The sequence below is a fragment of the Mercenaria mercenaria genome, chromosome 17 (genome assembly GCF_021730395.1).
Source record: "Mercenaria mercenaria strain notata chromosome 17, MADL_Memer_1, whole genome shotgun sequence".
NCBI lineage: Eukaryota > Metazoa > Mollusca > Bivalvia > Venerida > Veneridae > Mercenaria > Mercenaria mercenaria.
In genome coordinates this window covers 46,264,297-46,282,391 of record NC_069377.1, presented here as the reverse complement: position 1 = coordinate 46,282,391, position 18,095 = coordinate 46,264,297, and the positions used below count along the sequence as shown (strand labels likewise).

The 18,095-nt window shown below is 35.1% G+C and overlaps 1 protein-coding gene across 1 annotated transcript in view; it reads right to left on the bottom strand.

Moving 5' to 3' along the window:
• Nucleotides 1-1,717: 1,717 nt before the first annotated feature.
• LOC123537421 (carbohydrate sulfotransferase 15-like) overlaps nucleotides 1,718-18,095 on the bottom strand; it is a 29,354-nt gene continuing 12,976 nt past the window's right edge. Inside the window, exons 2-9 of the mRNA XM_045321133.2 lie at nucleotides 8,487-9,178; nucleotides 8,040-8,151; nucleotides 7,284-7,433; nucleotides 6,203-6,337; nucleotides 5,670-5,826; nucleotides 4,514-4,682; nucleotides 3,493-3,658; nucleotides 1,718-2,964 (exon numbers count right to left, since the gene is read on the bottom strand). Of these exons, the coding sequence (XP_045177068.2) occupies nucleotides 2,780-2,964; nucleotides 3,493-3,658; nucleotides 4,514-4,682; nucleotides 5,670-5,826; nucleotides 6,203-6,337; nucleotides 7,284-7,433; nucleotides 8,040-8,151; nucleotides 8,487-9,164 (1,752 nt within the window). The 5' untranslated portion in view covers nucleotides 9,165-9,178 and the 3' untranslated portion in view covers nucleotides 1,718-2,779. The remainder of the gene's footprint in view (nucleotides 2,965-3,492; nucleotides 3,659-4,513; nucleotides 4,683-5,669; nucleotides 5,827-6,202; nucleotides 6,338-7,283; nucleotides 7,434-8,039; nucleotides 8,152-8,486; nucleotides 9,179-18,095) is intronic.

Below are 18,095 nucleotides of genomic sequence, written 5' to 3'. Positions count from 1 at the left end.
CACAATCCTAAACATTTGCCATAATGTTTGTTTCTATGTTACATAGGTCAAGTTTAAAATCGTGTTACCTGAGATCTGAAACTAGGTCAACAGGTCATAATATTGAACTTAGAAGAATCTTGATAATGCTCTAGTGATCTTCATAAAAAACTTTGCTAGAATGTTTGTCTCTATGAAATTTAGATCAAGTTAAAAACTTGGTCACCAGGAAAAATATAGAAAACCTTGTTTACACTCTAAAGAGCACATTTTCTAATTGATCATCAGAAATCTTTGCCAGAATGTTTTTTTCTATGAAAACTGTCTGAGGTAAAAAACTAGGTCACCACTAGGTTGTCATAGAAAAACATTGTTAACACTAGAGAGGCTGGATCTAGGTCATTAGGCTTAAAAAATTCTTTGTTTCCGGTAACATGCGGGAAAAAATTAGGGTAGGTAGGTCGGAAATTTTTTTTGGAAATTTGTTTTATTAAGGGAGACTTTTCGAAATTATTTTTGTGTCAAAAAATGAATACAAATAAGGGGGTTATGCCTTTAGAGCATCAGTAAGTTGATTTCTAACATCACTGGTCATGTTTAAAGAATAAAAAGTGCAGTTTTGCAGCTTTTTGGTAAAAAGCTAGAATATTTAGCTTTTTGTTAAAAAGCTGAAAAAAATATTCCCCAAGGCCATAAAAACATTTAGGGTCGGGCCAAAAATTTAGGATAGGTCGGGATACCGGAAACAACATTTTTTTTTACGCCTTAAAAATGGTTAATGATCTGCCTGCTTTACATAAAAACATGGTCAGAATGTTTGTCTGTGAAATCTATAAATACTATCACAGAAATATTTCTTTGGTGGCCCAAAACCAAGTTTGTTAAGATTATATCAGTTTGTCAAAAATATGCCACCACAGATGTTATTTACTTTTTCATAAATGAATACAGTATTTCCTATATGCATATTGTGGATACTAAATCTGTTTACCAGACACTAGCCCAATTCCAAAATAATTTCACAGACATTGTTTGTGTGTGACCCTCTACCAAAATTGTTCACTCGGATGAGCGATGTATATGGACATCATTGCACTCTTGTTCTTTAAAGTCTACTCCACTGATCTAAAACTTCAGGCATTTATTTCCCAGCTTTTCAGGGTGAGCTATTGTTTAGATAGATGGTCTGCCTACCACAATATTTTAGCTCACCTGAACCAAATTTTCATTCAGGGTAGGGATAGAAGTAGATGATCCGGCATTCATCGTCTAAACTTTACGTAAATTTCCTGAAACTACTAGTCAGATTTACACCAAACTTGGTCCGTGTGTTTGTTTGTTATGGGTTTAGTGCTGTTTATGAACAGTATTTCAGACAGGTAACGGTAGGCAGTTAACTTAACCTGACCAGTATTTCTGGATTCTGTTCCAGCATTATCCTGTTCTCCGCAAGTAACTGCCAACTAATCCGCATGTTTCAGAGGTGGAGGACGTAATGACTCTTCACATAATGTATATTATTAAATCGATACTGAGAATATATGCCTCGCCCGGGGATCGAACTCGCGACCTTGCGATCCGTAGATCTGAGCTCTCCCTATTGGACAGTCTGTAGCATCCTGACAAGGTCCTCTCTCAAGTTTGTTCATATGATTGCGCTTGACCCCTTTTAGTTGCTGCTAGATAATGATATTAAGGACTTTACTGAATTGTGTACTGAGACAAGATGAAAATCGTCGAGTACTATATTTCAATATTTCTTTTCCTTTTATTTTCTGACTCTTGTAGTTTGTAAAACATGTAGTTTATAAAGACTTTACTTTCAGTGTAAGATCGAAATATTTGTATCTATATGAAGCCACACAAGTAGTGCATCCACGAGTAAAAAAATATTTTGATCTTACAGGTAGAACAAACTAAGAATCTTTTAATTTCATGTTTTTACTAAACGTTACACATTTTGTCGTTTCGTAGTAAAATACCAGATATATTTCATTCAAATACTCTAATAATTTAATCATAAAAATATATATAATAAAATAATAAATAAGATCATATAAAAAATGGTGGCAGTTAATCGAGCAAAAACTTTTCACTGTCTGCCGAATGGGAGATCACCTGTTAGCAAATGTTTGATTGCATCAAGGCTTTTAGACTCCCTCAATTTTATTACTGTCGACCTCCAGAGCATGTATTTCACAGAGAAGGCCAAGGGCATCGCCGGTTGTAGACCATGATGATAACTGGGATGCAGCCGTCGGTGTCCAGACTAATTGCTGGAGAGTGTGGTCCTAAAAAGGCAATGTTTTCGAAAGAAGATTTGCTTCGTGCTGACGTCGAGACAACATGCAACCACGAGTAAAAAAATCTCCCAGAGCCTTCTAATCTCTATCGTCAAGCACCAGTGAGGAACCAGAGGATCCAACGACACTTGCAGCCTCCTACTTGCGACAACTACCGCCCTTGTAAATGCGACATGTGTCTCGGGTTTCTGTCGTTTAGGTGTCATTTGTCGTGAACAGAAACCCATTTTAGTTTTTTGGCTCATACTCTATGGAAACTGCATAGAGATAAATCATCTCCTTTTGGTTTCAAAAATTCTTTTTCGACATGCCGGCGGTCCAACTGTCCCCGTCCACACGTGTTACTTCTTTGTCAAACTAATATACATTTACATATGTATACACAACATCGTATCTAAATTAAAAAAAATGGTAGAGGAAAACTGCAATAAAACAATATGCACTCAGTCTGACAATAATGGCACTTTTTTATGGATTCCAACGCTTGTTAAAACAGGCTACGTCTTTGGAAACAAATATCGGGTGTCGTTCATAAGCGCTGCCATATCTTCGTTGTAAGGTCTATAAAAGTCGTAAAGCATATCCCTGGTCTTGTCTAGCATCGCTCCTGCCTTTTTCTTTTTTGAAACATTTTGCGGATCAGTTTTTAACATTCGTCGCATTGTTATTGAGTTCACTGCGGCTGAAAAAAATGATATGTGTGATATTTTTAAACAGTATATGATAAATATTGTAAATATCGTTTTCTGTTACATTTTTGATAGAACGTTTATCTTCTTGGATTCCAAGCCAGTATTTGCGATCCAATAAGGAATTGCAGACACTGTGGCTAAAATCCGTTCGCATCGGGACTCAAACCAGCAACTTCAAGACGGTCAAACGCCTACCTGAAAGCGTTTCATTCTGAGCTTTGTTGTTTTAAAAATATTTGCAAGTATTCAAAATCTTGACTTCCACAAACTTTCGTAAACAGGATAGAAAATGTTTCCTGTAAATAACTATTAGATGTATATATTTTGTTTTTCGATTAAGAAGCGAACAAAAATAGATCACGCTCGAGTCGACTTCGTTGAGTAGTTTGAGCCTGGGTAGAATGGCATGTACCGTATCAACAACCTCGGCGTGGTTTTACTACATAGTCACGAAGACCAATAAAGTATCAAAAAACACTAAATTACAAGATAAAGAAAGATTTATTAAAGTTACTTACACATATCGAGGAAACTGAATACATTTCTGAGTGTCTCCTCCATCTTTGCGATATAATCAGTCATTAAAACTGGTAAAACCTGAGCTTTTCCGAACACTTCTAACAAGTCTCTCATCAGCACAGCATAAAACCCAGCATTAAAACTTTCAGCCAATCTTGTGCGTTTCTGAAAACAGATTAAAGCAGACCAACCTGTAACACATTTAACTAAATGTCTTTTCACATATACAACAAGCAGAACATGTAGTTGGAATTTCGAAAAGAAATCTAATAGCAGAGCATGTAAACGCAAATATATCTGGAATACTGTAAATATGGATGCTGACGATGGTATTTTGTTGCTAGGGTATTTAATTAAACAAAGGCGCTTATTCTGCCGTCGAAGAATGAAATGCGGTTTTGTAAAGTTTTCGAAAAGCATGAATTAAGATCCTGGACGATACTTTTTTTATTTAGCGCCGTAGAAAAATACGACCTTCCTCACTTTTCTTGACGATTTGCAATGAACGCACATACACAAAATTTGTTATATTCTACAAATTCAGAGGTCTAAAATGAATTAATTTCTCATGTTTAAAGTATATATCCCTAATCCGTTGTCAAAAGTGAATCAATTCTCGTTTTTAAAAGTATATTGTCGACATTCATAGACATGAATTGGATTCTCGTGTTAAAATTTTAAGTGTATAAAATGAATAAATTCCCATGTTTAAAATATATAATCAACACTTATAGTCTAAATGAATTGCATTCTCGTGTTTAAGGTTTATTGTCTACAATTATAGTACAAAACGAATCTAATTCTCGATGTATGATTCGTACTTATTGTCTAAAACCTGCTTGAAGTGTGTATACCTACAATCATACTCTAAAATGAATTGAGATCTCGTGTTTAAATTCTTAATCTAGAGGGAGATATTTAATTTCTGCTAAAACACCTTTAAAACATATAATCATTGTTGCGTTAAAATGACAAGTGAATATTCCATTTAAGTAATGGACATTATTTCTGACGACTTACCCAACGGAGTTCCTGTTTCAAGGTATTATTATATACGCATCTCCTCTGTGAAAAGCGGCGGAAACAACCTTTATAAGCCTTTATCAACTCTGTAACATCTCTGTGAAACACTTCAGGCGAAGACCTACCATACCGTCCACCGGTGGTGTGCAAGAAGTCCGAATAAAGTCTGTACAATGTTGAAATATTACAGTGAACATAAAACTTAGGCATAAAGCTAAGGCGAAGTGCAAAAAGGAGAAAATACAGTCTTACATATTGCGTACCGTTTGGGTAAAAGTGAACAGATACACCATGTAGTAATAAAATTGTACTTGCAGGTACAAAAACGTTCATGCAGGTATAAATAAAAATGTACCTGCAGGTATAAATAAACAAGAGGGCCAAGATGGTCCTAGGTCGCTCACCTGAGTAACACACCATAACAGTGTAAACATGTTTTACCTAGTGATTTCATGGAGACAAATATTCTGACCAATTTTCATTAAGATTGGACCAGAAAACGTGGTCTCTCGAGTGCAAACAAGCATTTTCTTTGATTTGACCTAGTGACCTAGTTTTTTACCCCACATGACCCAGATTCGAACTTGTCCAAAATTTCATAAAAACAAACACTCTGACAAAGTTTCGGGAAGATAGGAGCAAAATAGCGGCCTGTAGAGTGTAAACAAGCTTTTCCTTGATTTGACCGTGTGACCTAGAATTTGATCCCACGTGACACAGATTTAAAATCATCCAAGACTTCATGATAACAAACATTCTGACCATGTTGTATGAAGATTGAATAAAAAATGTGCCCCCCCCACCCTAGAGTGTAAACAAGCTTATTCTTTGATTTGACCTGGTGACCTTGTTTTTGATCCCACATGACCCAGATAAAAATTCATGTGTGCAAGTTTGAATAAAATTGATTGCAAAATGTGGTCTATATCGTGTTCACAAGAAATTGTGGACGGACGGACGACGTACGACGGACGAAGGGCGATCACAAAAGCTCACCCTGTGACAGGTGAGCTAAAAATGTACATGCACGTATAAAACTGTACATGCACATATAAAATACACTTCTTTTGTGGCTTGTATGTTTCTAATCGGCTCTCTTCTTTCAGTCATTTTACTTTAACTGTTGTCACATACTGTTACATTATATACTCACCTTGTTGCGGGATCTCTAAACAGGATGATAATTTTAACGTTGGGCGTAATATGTTTGATGAAATGAAAGTTGGTGTAACGCGGCTCGGTTAAGTTCTCATTGCCTGGCAACCGCTCCCAGTTTGTATGCATATGGAATGTAGATGGACTTGCTTCAGCTATACAGAAGAAAAACAACACTTATTTCTGGATGCATAATGTTAACTTAGAATGTACATTAAGCCAGTTAGACATTGCGCATTTGATCTTTCACGTATACATACATACATACATACAAGGCACTTGGCATTGACTTTTAGCCCAGAAGTTAAAATGCGGGCAACGACTATCTTCTATTTGACCTTTGGCAACAAAGAAAAACCTTTACCAATAGTTCTAAGAATTGCAATTGTTGTTTGAAATCAAAAAGCTTAGGCCTACGGTGCTAATTTGTGGCAAACATACAGACATCAATGACAAGATTAAAACAAAACTCTGGCACTCTGAGGCAGAATTAAGAAAAAGGTAGCTTTTCAAAATACGTTGCATAGTTACCTGTTACCATTTTATAACGAAGAGAGTCATTGCGTCTTCTTGTTGATGGACTGAATGATATACACCTGGCTGCTTTGTCAAACAGCGAGATAAAGAATTCTACTTTCCTTGGGTCAATGCCTCTTTGTATTATGGCTGAAAAGGACAAGTAAATCACTTCATTATAAATATTCTCTGTGAATTCTTTTATCAGTTTTACATTATCATGTCAATTACTTATAGTGGTCATACACCAGTGTTTCCTCGATATTGTTTCAGTGGTGAAAAAGGTAAAGGCTTCTTATTTTACTAGAGTAGTCGCCGATAGACTCCTCCTGGAATGGATGGAACAATATTGTTTCCAGTCTAGCCCACGGCATATGTGTATAATGCATCTCTCCACCAAGTCTAGGCCGATAAAGGTCACACTACATTAAATAGTATTCCTTATATAATAAATAAATAGTTTGTACGACCGACACTAATTTTAGCAGTCATTTAGATAGTGCAGTCTTTGTCCACTGACTACTAGTAGATGACAGAATTATTGTATAATATTTACATAATATAATATCTAACAAACTTGCAAAGCCTAAACATATATTGCAAAATGTTTTCATTTCGACAATAGGGCCAATATGCAATTGTCACTTTTTTGCATCGCCAGACGATGACACGACGTTTATTAGGACAGCATGTAGGTACGAAGACGCCTCATTTAGAAGCGTGATATTTCAACTACCATTGTACTATTGTGATCTCAAGCTGTGCCATCGTGTCGTACCGCCACGGTATTGTATCGTTGTAACATCGAATAATGAACACAAGGAGATTTTAACCCTTAGCCTGCTAAATTTCTATAATGAACTTGTCCATCTTTCAATTTGGACAATACCATTAACTGTTAAAAGGGGTGTTTACCAAACGATACTGACTGAATAGCGAACAGTGCAAATCATGATCAGACTGCACGGATGTGCAGGCTGATCATGGTCTACACTGGTCGCAAAGGCAGAATAAATCGTATCCAGCATGATAAGGGTTAAAATGGCTCAAACAGGATTTGCACATAAAATCATGGAAACAGTGTACATGTACATACACCGCATGTTGTTGTTCGTAAGAGAACGAGCATTGATGCCGAATCTAATCCTTGCAAACCATTGTGACTCTTTCGAAAATAAAGGCTTGCAGAATTCCGCATGTCTCTGAATTCTTGAGAATAAATCTGTGGTGCCGCTTTTCTTCACACCTGATAAATGTATGCAAGTACAGTTATATCAGTTTTATGGTGATTATTATGTCTGGCTATGAACAACAAATCGACTTGAATAAGAAAATGATAGTACGCTTGATTTACACACAAAAAGAATTAACACTCCATCGTCAATATGCAATATAACCAAATGTAAAAACACTAATGTAACAATGAGCAAGAGAAAATAAAAATCGGAATAACCCGCGTATCACATAAAATCCGACATAACATGAACTTTTAAAAGAATAATTTTGAATATGCACAAGAAAACGAACGAATGCTCTAAAATATACAAAAGAATTTGATACAGCCAATGACTGTAACGAACAAACAAAGGTACAAAAATTGACTGCACTAGTTTACTGTGGTAACTTCATCCGTAACCAACACTAGACATATGTGAAGCAGCAGATTTTCCCCAGACTGCTTGTTGTCGACAATGAAGACTTTCAATCTTCACTTGTAGGGACAATCCCAGATGCCCATCTGCAGGTATCATCGTGACCTTGGCAGAACAATCGACTTCCTCTTATGAAATAATTCTGCATACTGAGAAGGACTTGAACAAATAGCTGTTAACTGACTGAGAACTTTACTTACCAATGAGATAGAAATAAGGCAAACAGTGTAGGGTTCCATCATTTAGAGGCGTCGACCTGTCTCCACCTCTCCAGCACGGATTCTTGAAAGCCGGGTCAAAGGTTATGGGTTTCTGAAAAGTTATTAAGCATTGCATATGATTTATGATAAAAAGTCTCACAGCTGTTCGCGGTATTCTCAGGTCGATGAGGAATCAAAATGTCAAAACCAATGGTAATTTGGTAACGGACCTTTTCGATTAATTTATCTATACAATCAGAATGCTTAACATAGAGGTGCAGTTTGGTTATTAAATTGTAGATACGCACATTTTCACATTTTGCCGAGTGATAGATCCTTGATAATGTCGTATTTGCTACCGGCCCATCTATGATCTTGTACGGGACCAAACGGAAACATGAAATTGTTGCGTACTTGTAGAAAGTGATTTCATAATTTGTTACTTACCATGTTCATAATATCATAGGCAGCTTTGTCAAACGTCTGAAAATAGGGTAAATCTAATGGCATTCTTTGCATTGCTTTCTGTCTTGCTTTCTGTCTGAACGATATATGCTGAAACTTGCTCCAATTAACTACACTATCCGAGTCAGTTTTTCTTGAAAAGATTGGGAGCTTCCTGTTGGCTTTGTCCTTTCTATTTGAATATACATGTACACCACGTGAAGGCACTTCTGTAGACGCAGGGTCCTCTGTTGAATACATATTCCTCCAATTTATCCCTTGTTCTTTTTCTGTTGCATTTGTCACACTTGTTAAAGTCGTGATTTCAGAACTGTTAATGTCTCTAAGTTCAAATTCTGAGTTGAGTAACGTTTGGAGTGTGTTTCTTTTATTTGAGCCATATCCTACGGCGGTTAATTGTTTGGTAACAGCTGCACGTGCCCTTTCTGAGGTAACGTTTACGTCGTCGGGTTTGAAATTTCCTTTTGAATAAGGAGATATACTACTAACGTTTGCCATTACATTAGTCATATTTCTAGATACTGGATAAAACTCGTTATAATCACTAAATGTTTTACTCCGTTTTACATATATCACAAATATACACACTGTAACGGAAGTTACAATCAATATTCGTAACGTTCGTTTTGTTTTGTTACTTCCGGTTACAGAATTCCACATGTTAGATCACGTGTCTGAAAAGGAATTGGAAAAGTATAATTATTCATTACCATTATTTGATGGTATAAGTTTGTTTTACAAATTTATGCTTTAAATAAGGCTTTACAAAAAAATCTTAAGGCACTGTATTTCAGTGACTTCGTGTCATTGTTTTAAATTTTTTGATAACTGTTTTGTATGCGATAGCAGGCTTAGCAGCAGGTGATAGTTTTTAAATTTTTGTAAAAGGTTTTACATTGCAACATTTATATTTTCAAGGTTTGTTTAATTACACGTAATTGTTTGTACATGCTCTATGGGTAGGGAAGTATGTTGTATTTCTGTGATGCCACCATTAACCAGGGTGTAGACACTTGAAAAGTGTACACAGCGTTTAAAGATGTTTTTCACAATTATTTCTAGCGGACAGAATTTTTTGTAACTTTGCATATTTATAGATTGGTGTATGACAAGTTAAAATAAAAAATAAAAATGATAGGTACCCATGCTTCTTTTTTCAATATTTAAAGTTTATTAAGAACACCAAATCGGTATTTTTGTCTGAAGAAACAACACATACATGTCATAATAAAACTACTTCAAACAACTATTTATTCAAAGTTTCACTCTGATGTTACTGTTTATGCATCACAATTAATAAAACCGCTATAACTATGCATAAAATTTCAACATATAGATATATTAACTCAGAAAAATTACTCTTGACAGATGTCGAAAGTATCTGAAACTGAGAAAAACACGAAGTATTTCTTAACTATCTGAAAAATCTAGCGGACAGAATTTTACCAAATTTTATATTATGTAAGCTAGAACTAAGACAAAAAAATCTAAACCAAAAAAATAATATCAACCCGTGCTTGTTTTCAAGAAAAATTAAAAAATATTCACTTCACCCACAAAAGTATTTTTTCATTACCCCACCCACATAAAAATTATGAACATTTTTTTCTTACAAAACATATTGCACAATGTTATTATCAGTTTCTTAACCAATTTTCTTACTCACATGCGGAATAATGCTCCTTTAAGTTGCATGCCTCTAGGTCAAATACTTTTTGGGATACGTGCTACACAAGCTTTCACATGCCATTTACGTATATATTTGACCACGTCAGGGACATAAATCTGTTTTTACTGAGTGAAACCTCAAATAAAAGCACTGGTGCACAACTTCGCATGCTGAATTTAATTCTTGTGTGGTTTCATGACTCTTTGCGCATATACTTTTGAGGTACATGCGACACAAATGTTTAGACCCTTTATGTACAATTTGACTGTCAAGGGCCATAACTCTGGTCTTACTACGTGAAATGCGAGATGCGGCACAAAAAGTATAACAATATTTTTAGGAAGTCACATTTGAACTTGAAGGAGATAGATCTACGTTAAGATTTTCTGGAATTTTATTTGACTTGGAGTCGGCTGCATCATTACTGAACGAAATAGTTTACTTTCAAATTGTCTGTCCACAATGTATTCGATTCGAGCACTTCCTACGACTACTCCTCCAATAAAACACCATCACTTTTAAAGGTAAAATATGGATGCACGACCTATATTGTCAGTACATACGATATTTTTTGCGCGAGTGCGCTGCATATCCGACAATTATGCACTTTCGGCGGCGAATCCTGAACTTTACAGTTGTTATCGCTTGCTGCGCGATTGAGCTGCGCACAAAATATTGTGATGAACTCCTTTAAATGATACATTTTATTTATATGACCCATTCTTTTATTTACACAAGCATTTTGTTCAGTTGCTCCGGTATGCTCTCCAGGGAGATGCCTCCCGAGGGAAAGCAGTCTCCGCGCTCCAACCGTCTTATTACCCTCTTATAACATAATCATACAAAGCTAGCCTAACTAAAAACCACTATATGCATAATTTTATGCCTTACAATGATATTCATACACCGAAATATGTTGCACGAGGGACATCTCATCCAGGTGGGATGGAAGGGGGAGGGGGTTAAAAAATTTAAATAAAAGTCTCTTTTATCATACATTTTTGTTTAGGCCTACAATTGTTTTATGTAGGTAAAAAATGATGCTTCTAAATCTGAAGCAGAAACTTTGCTAAGTTTTATTTCTTTTTTTATTGATGTGTTTCGCCAGTTTTCAAAATTACAGGTTGTCCATATCTAAAGTATCCACAAGATACCTCAGCGTTTCATTAAAAGTTTTTTTCTTCAATAATGTCAAACTGGGTATCAGTGGACAAACTGAGCCTGAAATCTCGTTCATAAAAGTATAAAAGTAAATCAGTAATTGTTGGCTTTCCTCCTCATAGGATGTTAAGTACTTGTATATACGTGCTAATATGAAATAAGGCAATGCCTCAATCGGGAATAGTTACAGTCTATCAGCTTGCCCAGAAATATTCATTTGTATCAATTTAAAGGTAGATTTTGGAATAAAAAAGCAATACTGCCCATATTTGTACTGATGTGCAAGACGCTGTGGTTCGGACAACTTATGTGGACGCTTATTACACACAAGTAAAAGCGTATTCTTCCAAAAAATTCGAAGTCATATGCTGTGTGCACGTGCCGGAAGACCATATTTTTTAATTCGATAGTATATCTAATTCGGTATATATCGCATGTTACCGTATAGGGGCCGGCCTCGATTGTCGTCGCTTCGCTTCGCGACGAAAACTGGTAGGATCGATTCCCTATTACCAAACTGAATAGGTATGTTATTCAACAGAAACCAAACGCTTGAAATAACTGACTACGACTCTACAAACTGTATGTTAGAAAAATATTCTTGTTTCATTACATGTCAATTGATTTGCAATTTTTACAGCTAACTTTTTACGAGATTTTGTGGTAAATTTGTACAAAAAGAAAAAAAAGAAAAGAATCATATTTCTAAGTACATTTATAGTGTTCATGTTCTATCATTTCGATAACATCTCCAGAATTCATAAAACATGTTCATAATTTGAGTAACGAATATAGGTAGAAACTGTCAAACTAAAGTAATGAAGAAAAATCCTCAAGATTTCAATCTGCAGAATCTTCCTCCGCAACCAGTGTAAAACGAATTGGTTCAAACCAACAAATTTCAATTTAAATTAACTTGTCGTTTCACCCTTAGGTAGTTCCTGATTTAAATAGATTACACATACTCAATTACTTGAATTTAGGAGAAAAGATATTGTTGTCACTGCGTACAATAATATAATATGGCCTGTAAAATGATTGTTTGTTTCCGGTAACATGCTAAAAAATGAGGTAGGTCAGTATTTTTTTTTATTATTTTTTTTATTAAGTGGGACTTTTCGGAAATTATTTTTGTGTAAACTTGAAAATGAATACAAATAAGAGGTTTATATCTTTAGAGCATCAGTATGTTGATTTCTAACATCATTAATTTAGGGTAGGTCGGGATACAGGAAACAAACAATTTTTAGACCTATATCCAGCCTCACTTGAAGTCATTTAAGCATCATTAAGCTATGATTTCATGCTGTAATTTATAATAATACACAGTAGAAATGTCAAACGATACTCTGAATTATTAGAACAAGAGAAATTACCATATCAGTTCCGTCGTTCCCAATTATAGATATTAAAATGTCGATACAAACGAGGCCGCAGGTGTATAAATGAGCCGTGCCATGGGAAAACCAACATAGTGGGTATGCGACCAGCATGGATCCAGACCAGCCTGCGCATCCGCGCAGTCTGGTCAGACTCCATGCTGTTCGCTAACAGTTTTTCCAATTCCAATAGGCTTTAAAAGCGAACAGCATGGATCCTGACCAGACTGCGCGGATGCGCAGGCTGGTCTGGATCCATGCTGGTCGCACACCCACTATGTTGGTTTTCCCATGGCGCGGTTCAAATGATTATGAATATTTATACTAATAACATCTTTATTGTTGTTTTTAAGTCATAGCAAAAATAACGTTCAGCATCTTTTTGTTACTATAACACAGTAATAATACACGAGCTCTGCCACGAATTATATTCACGACGGTATTGCTTAGTATCAGAAGTGGGTTGCATTTTTGCATTTTTTTTTTCAACTGAAGTATATAAGTGAAAATTGTAGAAATTGCGCCGCTAAATCTATTAAAACAATACAGTATTTCGTTAAAATCTGCATTATGGTGCATTGTCGACAATTACATTACGCACTCTAAGTTACGGGTTAGATTTTCCATAAGAACTTAATGTCAGACTATTTTACTGCTTAACTTGTACATGTTTTTCATTCATCATTATCCATAGTCTGCCATTTAAGTAAAATGAACTGGTTCAAACCAACAAATTATTACTACTGTAATTAAGCAGTTCTTGGTACGCTGACTTACAGATTTACCCGAATAATTAATATAACTTTCGTCTTTGCTACAATATGGAAATACAAGTAATAACATATCAAGCATAATATTTATGATTCTATCCATGTCGCATTAAGTAACTAAGGTTTAGCAGTATATCACAAAACCACAGATATTTTTAGTAAACAACCAACATCTTAATAAGCAACCCAACTGTCCAATACATCTTTACCGTTCTGTCCTGTAGAATTGGATACTTAAAATATTCTAAAATCCGCCCCCACCCCATACACCCGCCCCCACCCCCGCTTTAAAAAAAAGAATGCCATTTGTAAAGAAATAAAGGTTAGAATGGGTTAAATGCTCACGCTACTATTTTCTCTGTAAAAATAACAATTTTGTTTATAAAATTTTATCAGCATTTCTAGCCTTTCACTTCCTGCGAGACTACCCTTGTATTGAAGGTCTGTCTTTAGGCAGTCTAAAATACCAAAAATGTGGGGTTGACCATAATTCAGTGAAATCATGAGACACGTGATGAAAACACTAGACATCAGGAAATACCTACATTCACTTTCATTTTACAAAACAGCTTCGACTCAACTTTTGAAGCATATAACTTAGCTTAAAATCATCCGCAGACATTCCTTTTTGCAATCAAGCATCGATAAAGCTTATATCTGGCATGAAAATGGCCTTTACTAGGTGGGAAATTTGCACTATATATTGATATGGACTACATTCGACCACGGAGGCATATCCGGCGAACTACTACCTTCATGCCTGTCAAAAACGATGTTTAACCAAGTTATGTAAAATTTAAGCACTCGTATATTGTTGCTAATACATCAAAACGAAGACATGTGACAGCTTTTTAAAAATGGTGAGTTTTTAAAGGAGTTGAACTGTCCAGAAGTGTGGCCCCTTCATGCAGTCCCTTTCCAAAATTCAATAATATTTGAATAAATTGACAATGGTATTGTAGAATAATATAGATGTTTTATATGCTGTTTAATTTTCAAGTAAAACAATTTCTTTTTTTTTTTGTACGATTTGATGATGTTCCAACTTTCTTCTCCGAAACATGGACCTAACTCTTAAAGCATCATTTAGGAATATTTTCGTACTGTCACTCAAACACTCCCAGCACTGAAATAAGCCGTGCCATGAGAAAACCAACATAGTGGCTTTGCGACCAGCATGGATCCAGACCAGCCTGCGCATCCGCGCAGTCTGGTCAGATTCCATGCTGTTCGCTTTCAAAGTCTATTGAAATTAGAGAAACCGTTAGCGAACAGCATGGATCCTGACCAGACTGCGCGGATGCGCAGACTGGTCTGGATCCATGCTGGTCGCAAAGCCACTATGTTGGTTTTCCCATGGCACGGCTCATATACTCTAGAGACAACTTATTTCATATCAAAAATCTAGTTCCATACCAGCTGGTAGATATTGAAATATCATACCGAAGAGACCGAGTTTTGATACCGTGAGGGCGCTGCTTGGATACCGTTTTACCATTTTGATATCTGTATTATGTTACATTATTATATAGATCAATTAGTATATTATGTCTAGTTCTAACACGATCCGCAGCAGTTGCTATATAAATATATAGCGAAATCGCCTATACATGAATCTACGATAAAATATAGCTCTTCCATTCCACCCTACGATTGTCACACGACTGCGAGATTCTACTCTGCTTCTGTTATATACCGACTAAATACTCGACTTTTTCAGTGATATGTAGATCTAGTAGACTAGTAATAAAAAGTACATCAAATTTTCTGAAACAAACAATTTGTAACTGATGAATTTATTTGTTTTTCGGCGACGCCGTCTAAATTCGTTTTCGTTACCTATGCCACGTGACTTCAGTTTGCAAATCAAACTACTCGATAACGCATTATAGATAATTTATCAAAATGGAAGATTTATGCAACACTCTGCCTGATTGGACGAGAGTGTCAATTTCTTTCACTCTGTTGATTGTGATACGCTGAGTGAAATGTAGACAAAGCGTTTATCCTAAACGGCGCTGTTCACAGTTTTAAAGCTAACTTTGGCTCAGCATATTTAGCAAGAATATTGATATATCTCAAAATGATAGGTAAGTTTAATAAATATGATAAAAAACCTGTTCAAATACCAACATATATCAAATTAAAGAAAGAGCTGAATACGGTCTGCGTATCACATGAATAAGGGTGTGATAAGAGTCTTTTATGTAGAGAAGTGCTTTTTAAAAGATTTTCCTTGTTACAATTGTCGTCTGTATATGAAAAGGTTTCTTGCTTTTGTGACTTATTCAGATTGCATATTAAAATGAGTACTTGTTTGCTTTGATATATTTGTTATAAATTATTTAACTGATTTATTATATATGAATATTTTTCTTTAGTATGGTATGCAAATATTGAACTCAGTTGAAATCTGTTTTATTATATATATGCTATATAATGACTGAATCGCATTACACTGAAATGAAGGTACGCTGTATACAGTTTATCTATGTGATATGACTACGGTCAAACTTTGCTTATGAAACAGAAATATTGAAATAATTACAATTGTATGTTTTGCTTGACCTTCACTTTTTTATAGGTGTAACGTCATTGTCCGAAGATTCATGAATAGCGAATATGCATTTGTTAAAGCGGGATCAGTTGGCCTATTTTAGAAATAAATAAAAATAATAAATAAAAAAATCCTTCAATTGATTTTTTCTCATATATTCTAATCAAACTTGATTTGTAGCATCTTTATTAGGCCCGCAGCCAACTTTGTTCAGCTAGGACATTTAACCCCTTTTAGGGGCTGCTAGAGCTAAAACTAGAAATGCCTTTATACAGCGTCTCATGAACAGCTTGGTGGATCTTTGTCATACTTGGTCATTATAAGGTCCTCTTCCCAATTTATTTATATAGGAACTGGGGCCCTATTAGGGACCACTATAGCTAAAAGTATATATGCCTTTCTTCGCATTAACCACTAAAATGTAATGGATTTTTATCAAACTCGATGTGTAACAATATCGTAAGGTCTCCTGCTATTTTGTTACAAATGGGGATAGGGACCAATTTAGCTAAAAATATAAACACGTTAATGACCTCTTATCGCATAGTGTGGCAATTTTCCTTTGATCTTTGCAGCATGTTATACATAGTAACACACATTATTACTACAAAACTGTGCTGATATCTTACAAAACTGTTGCGATATATATCAACACGGAAATCTCTACGGAGTTTCATAAGAAAAAAAGTGTTCCGATATATATCAGCGCAGTAAAACTGTTCCGATATATATCGGAACACTTTTTCTCTATTGAGGTCCTATCAAGGGAGTATAATTTTTTCCTTTCAAAGAAAAGATGATTTTAGCTCCAATTTACAGTTCACAGAGAAAGAATTGTCACAAACACCTATATTTATAAAGTAAAAGAATAAATAAACTAGAATATTTCAAAAACTTGATAGTTATTGCCAAATTCAAAAATACATGAAATATATGAAATTCTGAGATTTCTCAAATGTTTCTTTTTCTTTGATTTTTTTTACAAACAAAACAACAAGTTTTACAATATGTCTGGCCAATGAAATGCAAAGATTTAAAACCAATGCAGAAATTTGTTGGGTACTTTTATCTGGGGAACACATTTTCTAAAACAGAAGTTTTAGTGTTTCAGTCAGCGAGGCGCAGAAAGGGAATCAAAATAGTAAAAATAATAATAAACAAACTTAAATGAAAATAATATATAAATTTTAATGATAAAAGGGAAAAAAAGTGTTCCGATATATATATACAGAAAGGGAATCAAAATAGTAAAAATAATAATAAACAAATTTAAATGAAAATAATATATAAATTTTAATGATAAACTATGCGATAAAACAGTTATAATATGTAGTGCTCGTGTGTTACCAGGATATATCAGAGCTAGGGGTACATCTCGTTATTTTTCTTTTCACATATCTGTCTCGGCCTACCGGCCTCGACGATATGTGCAGAGAAAAATACCCTCGATGTACCCCTAGCTCTGATATATCCTGGTAACACACTCTCACACATACTATAACTATTACTTCTCATGAACCGCTTCATGAATCTTCATCAAACTACTGCTGTAATTATTCGTCTATAAACGGATAAACGAAACAAAATTGCAACCCTACGAGACCTTTGCGAAAAATTAAAAGAGAACCATTTAAGTTATTAAAGTGCGGTGTTTAGTTTTGCAATTTGAAAAATGTTTGATGAAAGATGAATGTTAGATGAAAAATTCATAAATTTCTTTCCTTATTACAATTCGCCGACCATCATTTTTAAAGATATTTCTTGTTAATTTTACCGTAAGTAAATGTTTCAGCCCGGTAAGTTTCAACTTCAACACCAGTGCATCTATGTCTGGTCGTGTCTGTAGTTTACAATTTCTGCGCTGTATGCACCACAAATGTCAACTAGATTCTACTTTGACAGTAAATAAATTGTAATTCATGTTCCAATCTTCCAGACTAAAGTGTTTACGTGTTTATATACCGCCGCAATGTTCTGGCGTGTATGTTTCAGTGCCATCATGTAGGTGACGTGCACTATTTTTAGAAACTCCATATATAAACATTGAACGAAGTA